Below are 12,439 nucleotides of genomic sequence, written 5' to 3' on the forward strand. Positions count from 1 at the left end.
GCAAAGAGCATGAAAATGCTGAAGAAAAGTTAGACCTTGTGCTGTCTTGTGAACTGCGTACAATTTTCGAGGTCTTAGAGTTATATTTGAAACCAGCCGTTTTTATTTGACCTTACGAAGGTCATCGCAAAGAAGTCAGCAATTTGAGTTTCTCTGTTTTTGTTATGTAATCAAATTGCCAAGCATTTTATTATGTCATGTTATCATGAGAGAAGATCGCATAATAATGGGGTTTCTGAGTCATATATGGGTACTTTTGTGAATACTTGCTTTTTTAGTTTGAGTTTCTTTGCGAAAAAATTAAAATCATGTTAAAAACTAAACTAAAAAATTGGCTTAAAAATATTGTATTTTTGGAAAATTGAAAAAAAATATTTGTAAAGGCTTGTCGAAGAAAAATATTTCTGAAGTGTATTATTTTAGAAAAGAGTTTTGAATATAATATATATATTCTGTAAATATTTAGATGGTAGAGATATTTTCCTACAGGCCTGAAAACCCCAACTTTAGTTCTTTAGAGTCCAATCTGCCAACGAAAAAAGTCATTACAATAACAATGTTTCCACAACAACCTTTTGTTTGGTTTTTGAAACACTTTAAAGGATTGCGCTAATTTATACAATCCCTTACTAGAATAATGCAGGCTCTAATTCCATTGTGGTATCTACAGTTATTCCGTTGGGAACTTAAACGAGGATTACAAACATATTGACAATTAACCTTTTGTACAGATACCCCAAGTAGACCTCAGCGGCACTGTGTGTATAGATAAGTAACAAAAATTATGGTTCTATATTAAATGCTTCAGAAAGCTTCCGGTCTAAAAGTTATACTGAAATACAATTCTGCACCAATTTCCATTCTTGAAAAAGGCAGGTTCTTAAAAAATTAAGCTATTTTATAAAATCTTATGAGAAATCGAGACCTAATAGTAATCTCTGATGCTTTTGGTGGGCGGAAGTCAAAAAAACCAAGCATTGCAAGTCAAAAATCAAGGTTATGCTGACAGTTTTCTTCGATAATCGTGGTGTGGTGCACTCCGACTTCTTTCAAATCGGCTAAACTGTCTACTAGAAAATCTACTTGAGTGTTATGCGTCGTTTTCGCAAAGCTATTCGTAAAAAGAGGCCGGAATTACGGGCCGGCAGCTCTTGGTTTTCACACATCGATAAAGCCCCGTCGCATTCTGGATTGATTCTTCGTGAGTTTTTCATCAAATTTTTAACCAATATCGTGTCGCAACCTACCGTACCGTGCACCGTGTGACTCCTGGCTATTCCGCTCTGGTGAACCGTTTTGAGTCAATTGAAGACATTGAACGGGAGTCGCTACACGCATTCCGGAAACTGACTTTAACATCTATTTCGCGGAAGCAAACAGAAGACTTCGAATCCTTATTTGCCTCATTATATATATTCCACCTCAATACTACTATACAATACTTTCCACTTCGATTTTACTACGAGTATAAACTTTTTGAAGCCTTTTTTTCCAACACTTACTACTCCAATAAGATTGACAACAATCAAAAAAATAATTTCCAGGCATTTATCAAAAAAATAAAATAAAATTTGAATTTTCCGCAAAAAAAATGTTCTTGCAATTGCTACGCCAGCACATACCGCCCACGCTGCAGCGTCGAGTGACTTTAATCGAACATCGTAAAACGACGTGCATTTGCGCACAATCATTGCAATATTGCGACTATGGTGAACCCGCTGACGTACTGCAGCTTGTCGAGTTGGATTTGTCCGAACCGAAAGACAATGAAGTGTTGGTGAGATTATTGGCCGCACCGATTAATCCCTCCGACATCAACACCATACAAGGCAAATATCCGGTGAAATTACCGTTACCCGCAATCGCCGGTAATGAAGGTGTCGGAGAAGTGCTGCGCGCCGGCGCCAACGTTCAAAAACTGAAGCGAGGTCAACGTGTTGTTGTAGTCGAGAGCGCGCTGGGCACTTGGCGGACACACGCAAACTTTTCCGAGCAACAACTCTTGGGTATACCGAATAAGATGGACTTGGCGACCGCTGCCACAATGGTGGTGAATCCACCGACTGCCTATCGAATGCTGAAGGATTTCGTGCCACTCGCACAAGGCGATTGTGTTATACAAAATGGCGCCAATAGCGCTGTCGGTCAAATAGTTCACCAATTGTGTAAAGCATGGGGTCTCAAGTCAATTGGCATCGTGCGAAATCGCCCGAACTTGGAAGAGCTGAAAACGTATCTAAAACTACTCGGAGCAAGTGAGGTACTAACGGAGGAGGAACTAGCGCAAAAAGATGTGGCGAATAAACTCTGCAAACTGCCGACGCCACGTCTGGCGCTCAATTGTGTTGGCGGTAAGAATGCCTCGGAGATGGCAAAGCTGCTGGCCGTTAAGGGTGTCATGGTCACATACGGCGGCATGTCGCGTAAGCCTGTGGTGATTCCAACGCCTGCGCTTATTTTCAAAAATATCTCCTTCTGTGGATTTTGGGTCACACGTTGGATGAGGGAGCACAAGGGCAAGCCGACGCGTGACAAAATGTTTGCTGAACTCATTGAGATGTTCGACCAAGGCAAGCTGAAAGGTGTCAAGCACGAGATGGTGCCGCTGAAGGATTATAAAAAGGCAGTTTCAGATGCATTGGACTTAAAGGGCATGGTGGGGAAGAAATACATTTTGCAAATGAAGTGTTGAGTTTTAAATAAATAGTAGTGTTGAATAGATATGTTGTTGTTGCAGTATAATAGTTACATTGTTACAAAATTTTGCCGGGCTTTGGATGTGGTTGACTTAACCCGAAGTGTAAAAGCAATAAAAGAGAACTTTCTAATTTAATTTCTATGAAACAAGTACATCTGAAATCTTTCCTCCATTACTTCCAAAAAACTTTTATAACTTCCACCTGCCCCTGAAGCTTGCAGTACAGTGAAAGCTCTGAACTTTTCTCTAACATTCCCGAAAGCGCTATCTAGCGTTAAGCTTTGAAAAATATCAAACATTTAAGTTGAAAAGTGTTAGAATGAGAAATCGTTTGAAAGCTTAGCGATATCGTAAAGATGTTTGATTTATTATTAGTTTCTATTTCTACAGAAACTCCGGATAGTACTTGAATACTATGTGAAGGCTTCCAGAAGTAAAAAGATGCCTTTGTATACCGTGGGGCGACCGGATAATAGATTGATGAACTCTAAACACTTGACTGAAATGAAACATTGCATCCATAAAATATTGATATTTGATTAGGAAGCTTGTCTGGGCTTTACCAATTGGTCAATGATTATTTTGAAGTTGATAATTACGCCAAGAAATTTTTCTGCATTTCGAAATGAAATATTAAGAACAAAATTTTTCCAACAAATAAGTTATACAAAACGGATGATCTCATCACCTTTTCAAATTAATGGGCTTTAAAAATCTCAGAATAATTTATTAGCCCATTTGGATTAAGAAGTACGGTTTTATGTCATCAGAGACCTTGAAGTTTAAAGGTTTCCAGCAAAACATTCAGGTATGCGCAGTATTCATTCATAAACAGGCAACCTTATGTTTAGACCGTAATAAATTTTGTTAACCACAAAGCCTGAGGAGCTCGGAAGCAGCCGCCTACCAAAAATGCAAAACAATAACAAAACCAAATAACACTCTTTCCCAGCTTTCCTTGGACTGCCTTTTTGCCTCAAAGTATTTTTTTCATACTCTTGCTTTCATCCACTTCGCATGCGATTTTTTCGTTTGCGTGGGAACGTAGCAATAAAGTGGAAATACCGTTGCATGTTTGATGTCAGCTGGCGACTACCAACTTACAGCTAACGGCTGACGGCAATACGAGTACCGCCAATTTGGCGAAGCTCGAAGTGCAGCGTCTTGGCAGGTAGGCAGACAGGCAGGAAGTAGCAGGTAAGTCAAAACCAGCGTATTCGTGTGCGATTGCAACACAAAAGCAGCAGCAGCAACAACAACGGTACACTAATTCACCGAACCAATAATCCTCCAGGTCATCAATGGGAAACCAACATCAGCGAAACAGAGCGAAAGCAAAGAAATTAAACAGGAAAGGCAACACTGTTGTGGCTTAAGATGTTGAACGCGAAGTAGAACTTTACTTTTGTATGAGATGTGTATATTAGGGTGGTGCTTAGTTTTCAGACATACCTTTTATACATATACTATATATATTTTTAACTTAATCTGTATTTCAATAATCTTACAAAAGCTGTTGATTTGAACTAAAGAGATTGGTCTTTACTGGTGACGGAGTTATGCCATTTTCAAAGAGATTAAGTTAACGATATCCATTTTGGATTGCTACTGATTCGGAGTTCTGCTGAAGATTTGGATACGTTAGATATCCAGTCTGATGTTCTTGAAATCATAAATAATCCCACTGGAACAGCAAATAAAACTAGTCTGTTGTGTTACTCAGGACTTCTCAGTACGGACCAAAAATACCGTGGCTTATCGACAAAGCGGATTGAGTCTGTCAAAAACTTTTTGAGGCAACTAATATCAAATCTAGCTAACTGCAGTGGTTCGCCGAAGCTTTTATTACCGAGAAGCTTCCTCACAACTTTAGCGAAACTTCGAACCCTATATGATACGTATCAACTATCTTCAATCGGGTCCCAAATTTCGCGATTGAAATTGTTGAAATGTTTAAGAAAATTGTTCTGGCTAGCTTTGAGGGTCCTTGAGACCAATAATATCGGTCATTCGTAGTTTAAGGATCACATTATGTTATTATAGTTTGTATATCTATCTAGCGTTTAGAGAAAAAAATTTCTACCAGGACTTTAATATTTTCGACTGAATGGTTGAGACCAAAAATATCGGCCAAAAGAAGTTTAAGTATCACCCTAGTATACACAGAAAAGTAAATATCTGAACAATTTAATGAAAAACAATTCTCCAGTTCCATATTTTTATCGACTGAGTGACTGAGGCTGTAAAATATCAGACTTCGAAGGACCACCCTATCACACAGATGTATATTTATAAGTACAGACCAGTAAAGATGTGCGCTTGTATAGAAGGGCAGCTGAAACTGAACTTCGAGTTGAAAGAGTAGTTAAAACAGGGCAACAAAGGCAAGCAGGTGCGATGTGCGAAAATAAAGCAATAAATAATTGCAAAAGAATACGGAATACAATACGAGAAATTAATGGAAGTCAAAAGCGCATATGCGTGTGTGTGTGTGTGTTTAGTATACACTGAATGCGAGCACATGAGCAAAGCACAAGAGTGGAATTGTGAAAGAACATTGTTGAATGGGAAATGCTCGTACTAAGTTCACGCTCAGACGCTTTGTTGCTGTTTTTTAGTTGTCTACTGTATTTGCAGCTTTTTTCCTTGTTCTCACATTGCCACAAGCAGCGCAATTGCAACGGCGTTACACACACACAGGCATCCACACTTATTAACTCGCGTACGACCCGCGAAGCAAGCCGTGAAAAGGGAATAACCTGTTGGGGCCAACGAAATAACAAAGATTAGTCATACAGTTTTTGCGCAACTCTGTTATTGTGTAGCTTCGCAGCGATAAATTAAGTTTATTATTAACCGACAGTTATCCAATCTGCATAATATTCGCTTATTGAAAATTAAACGTACACACAGTTTATTATGCGTCGCGATTTTTTACGATATTTAGTGAATATTTTTGCAGTAATGGATTACTGATTAGCGATTTATGTAAATGCTGTGAGAGACAGTGTGTGAACAAGTATTGCTTTTGGATATGTGCTTATGTGCCTCAATATGGTGAGAAGCACTGTTGAGTACTGAATTTTTCTGAAACTTCACAGATCTTCGAAATTTTTATAGTGCGGCGGAAGGCTGTATCACTATAAAACAGATACTCAATGGGGTTAGAAGAGTGATATTACTTGCGATATATGGATTAATTATTATCTCAATATGTGGCCCTTGATTTAACGTATACGATATGAAATCCTTAAAATTCTATTAAACCTTCCAACTACAGTTTTCAAAGTTACTAAGCGAGGCCACGAATTTGATATACAACTATCTGAAAACAATTAAACAATATAAGAAACAAAAATTTGTTTTTTAGTAAGGGAAATTAAAAAAATAGTGACATTCCAGAACTCATTTTAATTTTTTGTATCTTCTCTTACCAAAATTTATAAAATAGAGCTTTCATGGGTTAATAGCCTAATTTTTAATTTCCTACCTCCATTATAAAATATAAAACATAATTGAACTTAAAGTTAGTAAACATATATTCTGCCCGTCCTGAAGACTAAGTCGAGGTTATGTTTGATCCCGAAATGTAAAGCAGGTTTAGAAATATTTGATCCCGAAATTTCGGGATTATCAACGAATTTTCTAAGTAATTATAAAAATACAATAATTTACTGAAAATTATGTCGGGGTTAGAAATGTTTGATCCCGAAATTTCGGAACTGTCAACGAATTTAGTAACTAAATTCTATAGGGTGATTTTTTAAGAGCTTGATAACTTTTTTTAAAAAAAAACGCATAAAATTTGCAAAATCTCATCGGTTCTTTATTTGAAACGTTAGATTGGTTCATGACATTTACTTTTTGAAGATAATTTCATTTAAATGTTGACCGCGGCTGCGTCTTAGGTGGTCCATTCGGAAAGTCCAATTTTGGGCAACTTTTTCGAGCATTTCGGCCGGAATAGCCCGAATTTCTTCGGAAATGTTGTCTTCCAAAGCTGGAATAGTTGCTGGCTTATTTCTGTAGACTTTAGACTTGACGTAGCCCCACAAAAAATAGTCTAAAGGCGTTAAATCGCATGATCTTGGTGGCCAACTTACGGGTCCATTTCTTGAGATGAATTGTTGTCCGAAGTTTTCCCTCAAAATGGCCATACACATGTCAACCAAGTTCAGTTCTTCCATTTTTGGCAACAAAAAGTTTGTTAGCATCGAACGATAGCGATCGCCATTCACCGTAACGTTGCGTCCAACAGCATCTTTGAAAAAATACGGTCCAATGATTCCACCAGCGTACAAACCATACCAAACAGTGCATTTTTCGGGATGCATGGGCAATTCTTGAACGGCTTCTGGTTGCTCTTCACCCCAAATGCGGCAATTTTGCTTATTTACGTAGCCATTCAACCAGAAATGAGCCTCATCGCTGAACAAAACACGCGCGCGAAACACATTTCGAACCGAACACTGATTTTGGTAATAAAATTCAATGATTTGCAAGCGTTGCTCGTTAGTAAGTCTATTCATGATGAAATGTCAAAGCATACTGAGCATCTTTCTCTTTGACACCATGTCTGAAATCCCACGTGATCTGTCAAATACTAATGCATGAAAATCCTAACCTCAAAAAAATCACCCGTTATAAATAGAATACTTCACCGGAAACTAAATCGGGATTAGAAACATTTGATCCCGAAATTTCGGGATTTCAACGAATTCGGTAATATAATATACCATATTATTTTTATTTTTAAAGGACAAATCTTTGGTAAAATAAAGAAAAAGAGATTTTATGGATCAAATTTGGTAGTGATTCATCCCATAGTCTTATAAAGAACTTTACAACTTCAAAGCTAATGTCTGTTTTAACTTTTGCATGTGTACGTATAAACAACACTGTATATAAGTTTGGTCTAGGTAAAATCTTGAGATGGAGAACCCAAGTAAAAGTAGATCACACAGACATAAATGACCTCTTATAGATATTTTAAAATAAATTTCAAAAAATTCGAATTAAAATTACTAAGTCATTGAAAAGTGACTGCATATCAAATTTTTGCGTAAACTAATTGCCAGCATATCAAGCGATTACAAACGATTACTACCGATTACTAACCACCAAAGTGATTATTAGTTATTACTTTGGCATTTAATTGCTGGGCTCTGTATAAGGGAAAGGCAAGTGAATGTGAGTCACAAAAAAAATTTTTTTGCGTCCAATTTTGAACCCGGAAGATTTCGCACACCAATTTGTATGCATAAACCGCTTACTGTGAACTTAAACTCAACTCACATACGCAGGAGGACAGTTAAGTGCCACAACGACGCGTTGCGGCAGCAACAAGCGCTCATTAGTTGCCTTTCATTGCCCGTAAAAGTTGGCAACTAGCAAATTTACCTTGCCGCCCATTAAGTAAACAAAAGTACCGATATACTCAGTGTATGTATACAAAACTGTTTGAGGAAAAGTGCGGATGGGTCACGACAACTTAACCCTTATTTGCTGCATTTTTTTTTTGCGAAGAAACGCAAAGGCGGCAAATTGCCTAAGAGGCATGTGGGATTTCACCATTATTTCAAAGGTTTTATGTGTTTGTATGTAAATGTGCAACGAAATTTGTTTCCAATTTTGCACTTTTATTCGCGCACTTGCAATACAACGGTCTGGCGCATGCGCACACGCCACTTGGCCAAATTCCACAAACGCTTTCCTAAGCGTTAGACAAAATCACGTTTTGCCTGCGAATTCATGTGTAATTTATGAATTCGTTTATGAAACATTTTACTTTTCATTAATTATGAAATATCTCCATATTTTTCGATGTGCCAAGTGTGGGCGCAGAGGCAAGCCGGGTAGTCAGTGGCGACTTTTGCTGGTTTTTTAGCCAAAACTTTGCGTGACGCAGTGAACGAGTAACAAGGCAACAACAACAGCAATAAAAGCAACAAAATATAATGTTAACAACAACAAAATAGTAAAAATGCCACCAACAACAATAGAAAAAATAACAACAACAATATTAATAAAATTAACAACAACAATCGAAAAATGGCAAAAGCACCCACACGCATGGCATGCGCTTTACCGCACTTAAATTGCCTATATACATATTTATACAGTATATGCACAAAGTCCTCAACACCGCCAGCGAGTTTGTGTCTTAAGTCTTTTGTTTTTCTTCGCCAATAAATGAACTTTCACTTTTTTGGCACTCATTTGGTCGACTGGCGGTCGCTTGTGTAGATTTTTGTTTTGTTTTTGTGGCTAACGGCTATTGCGGCAATGTTACGTTATGACTGCATGCCGCGCCGCCGTCAATAATAGCGGCACTCACACACATACATAACTGTGACTGTAATACTTCTGCAACGGCGGCTTCTTCAACTCTGCGCTTCACACACACACATACATGCATATAAGGATACTTTTACATGGATCTTCAAAAGTCCCCTCTTTCAGCTAACTTTTTGCGCCTTTGTTTTTGTATTAATTGCTTGCAAGCTTTGCTCGTTGCATTTTTATTGTTTCGCTCCAATCATCAATTATGCAAATTCGCTAATAATTTCAAATTAACGTTTACTGCATAGCCATTTAGCTAACGGTAATTGGCAGCTTTTGCAAAAAAATCGCGAATTTAACTGCTAATAACAGGCAGCAAGAAGCCAAATCCTAGAAAAAAATTAACAAGCGGGCACATAGCTTTATTGCTGTATATCAATTGAAGAAAGCAATAAAGCATTTCGATTGTTTTGGTTATTAAAAGCGTATTAAAGCGGAAAATATATAAAAATAGTATAATAGCGTTCCATTTGTTGTCTCGAGACAATTGTGATTGGACATAAATTAGCTCTGTGATAAAACGTTAGATAACTGAAAGCTAAGTAAATGCTTTGTTAATGATTTCAAGACTGTTATCTCAGAAAATTGGCATATTGCTCCAAATACCACGCTTCTAACAGTCAGTCTTTTTGTATAATATATATTCTCTTCTCATTTTATTCTTCTATTATTAAATAGTTGTCAGTCAATAACTTCAGCGGAGATTTTCGAGCTCTGTTCTTAAAAATATCATTATCTGGTGAGTATAAATATTTATGATATGTTTATATATATTTACTTATTTACATTTAATATTTTAATATTGTTCATTTATTTTTCAGAATATGGATACAGATGAAGATGAAATCTTTGATAATTTGACTACCGCAATATGCGAAAATATATCCAGAACCAACACCAACGCCAGATTAAAAGAGAAAGCGTTTTCAAGTTACAACGGCATGGTCCTCGGAAGATGTGTTTAATTTAATAGAAATAACAGAAAAACATACTTGTCTGTGGGAATATTCTTCATCAGACTATAAAAACTGACAGAAGAGAGAGAACGCATGGAGAGAAGTTGCAGCGAACTGTCATGGCCGTAGCATTGATGAGTGCAAAGCCAAGTGGGCGAATGTGAAAACTACGTACAATAATACAAAAAACAAATTACAGGCAAAGTCTGGTCAGAGTTCACAACCTCATTGGCAATTTTGGACTGCAATGCAGTTTTATCATAACCACGACAAAGAAAAAACGACTTCATCTGTTTCAAATAACGGGTGATTTTTTTGAGGTTAGGATTTTCATGCATTAGTATTTGACAGATCACGTGGGATTTCAGACATGGTGTCAAAGAGAAAGATGCTCAGTATGCTTTGACATTTCATCATGAATAGACTTACTAACGAGCAACGCTTGCAAATCATTGAATTTTATTACCAAAATCAGTGTTCGGTTCGAAATGTGTTTCGCGCTTTACGTCCGACAAATTTTGTTCAGCGATGAGGCTCATTTCTGGTTGAATGGCTACGTAAATAAGCAAAATTGCCGCATTTGGGGTGAAGAGCAACCAGAAGCCGTTCAAGAACTGCCCATGCATCCCGAAAAATGCACTGTTTGGTGTGGTTTGTACGCTGGTGGAATCATTGGACCGTATTTTTTCAAAGATGCTGTTGGACGCAACGTTACGGTGAATGGCGATCGCTATCGTTCGATGCTAACAAACTTTTTGTTGCCAAAAATGGAAGAACTGAACTTGGTTGACATGTGGTTTCAACAAGATGGCGCTACATGCCACATAGCTCGCGATTCTATGGCCATTTTGAGGGAAAACTTCGGACAACAATTCATCTCAAGAAATGGACCCGTAAGTTGGCCACCAAGATCATGTGATTTAACGCCTTTAGACTATTTTTTGTGGGGCTACGTCAAGTCTAAAGTCTACAGAAATAAGCCAGCAACTATTCCAGCTTTGGAAGACAACATTTCCGAAGAAATTCGGGCTATTCCGGCCGAAATGCTCGAAAAAGTTGCCCAAAATTGGACTTTCCGAATGGACCACCTAAGACGCAGCCACGGTCAACATTTAAATGAAATTATCTTCAAAAAGTAAATGTCATGAACCAATCTAACGTTTCAAATAAAGAACCGATGAGATTTTGCAAATTTTATGCGTTTTTTTTTTTTAAAAAGTTATCAAGCTCTTAAAAAATCACCCTATATAAGCCCTGATAGTGAAAGTGTACCAAACACGCAATGGCCATAAGTACAATACTTAGTACCTTTATAATTATAAAAGGTACTTCCAGACCGCGGCGGAGCCTTCATCACAATGTGTTTCCCGTCAAATGCGCCTATACAATGGGGAAAATTCCATTTATCACTAAATTTTTGGGTACTGTCAATCCACATCTCGGTGTTTGGAACCTTGCAAATGTGTAATGTGATAACAATTTATATTTTTGATGTGATTATGTATAGCTACCTCTAAATATTCATTTTTCAAAGCTTTGTAAATTGCATCGCAAACTTCCGACACAAATATAGATATGGTATTCGGCGCAATGCGAAAGTCAACAGAAAAACTTTTGAAGCTGTCTCCAGAGGCAAGGAAGCGAAGTGTAACCGCCAAACGTTCATTGGCTGGTATTGCTTAGCGCATATTGGTGTCACTTTTTTTTATGTTTGGAGAGACTAATTCAAGAATATAATTAAAAGTGGGTTCGTTCATGCGAAGATAATTTTTAAACAAATATTTTTGATTGTTCACTTCACGATACTCGCGCAGAGTTTTTGCATACGCGCCGTCAGTACTTCTCCTCTGAAGCCAACCCAGCACCCAAACACTCCGCTTCTTCAATGTTCGTTTTTCTTTTATTTGTTTCTTTTTATTAATTAGGTGTACACAAATACACATAATTGCCACTATTTTCTTTTTTCTTGATGAAGAAATAATTATATTTAAAAATTATAAACTTACGTTCAAATATATGTAATTATGTATTCAAAGCTTATCAGCTATCTACTTTATTTAAGATGACAAGCCCAACCATGTGACAGGGTTGCACAAATATCTGTCATATTATTGAAGTGTACAAATCAGGACAGAAAAATCTGGCTCAAGGACGCCAATCATGTGAACACTGAAAATTCTATCGGTACACAAAATTTATTTTGTACAAATTTGTACAGAAAAATTTTGTCAAAAATCGGTACATTTGTCCAATCGTGTGATCTCAGCTTTATTCTTTAAACCAGACCCTTAAAGGACCCCCACAATCAATAAAGTACTTTAACTGTTTATTATTGTGGTCAGACAGTTTTAGAAGTAGCACCTTGAAATCTCCAATAAAGACAAAAGAAACAAATCTATACATAGAATATTAATTTATAAATTTTTTAAGTAATCGCAAACGA

The 12,439-nt window shown here is 37.2% G+C and overlaps 2 protein-coding genes across 3 annotated transcripts in view; one reads left to right on the top strand and one right to left on the bottom strand.

Annotated features, from left to right (window-relative positions):
* Window positions 1-12,439, bottom strand: part of LOC105223602 (FH1/FH2 domain-containing protein 3) — a 157,101-nt gene that overhangs the window by 76,113 nt on the left and 68,549 nt on the right. The gene's annotated exons all lie outside the window — the stretch shown is intronic.
* Window positions 785-2,826, top strand: LOC109579388 (enoyl-[acyl-carrier-protein] reductase, mitochondrial-like). The gene has a single exon (XM_019989347.3). It carries the CDS (start codon window positions 1,592-1,594, stop codon window positions 2,690-2,692), a length of 1,101 nt encoding a protein of 366 aa, XP_019844906.2. The 5' UTR covers window positions 785-1,591; the 3' UTR covers window positions 2,693-2,826.

Source organism: Bactrocera dorsalis, chromosome 5, assembly GCF_023373825.1.
Source record: "Bactrocera dorsalis isolate Fly_Bdor chromosome 5, ASM2337382v1, whole genome shotgun sequence".
In the NCBI taxonomy this organism is placed as follows: domain Eukaryota; kingdom Metazoa; phylum Arthropoda; class Insecta; order Diptera; family Tephritidae; genus Bactrocera; species Bactrocera dorsalis.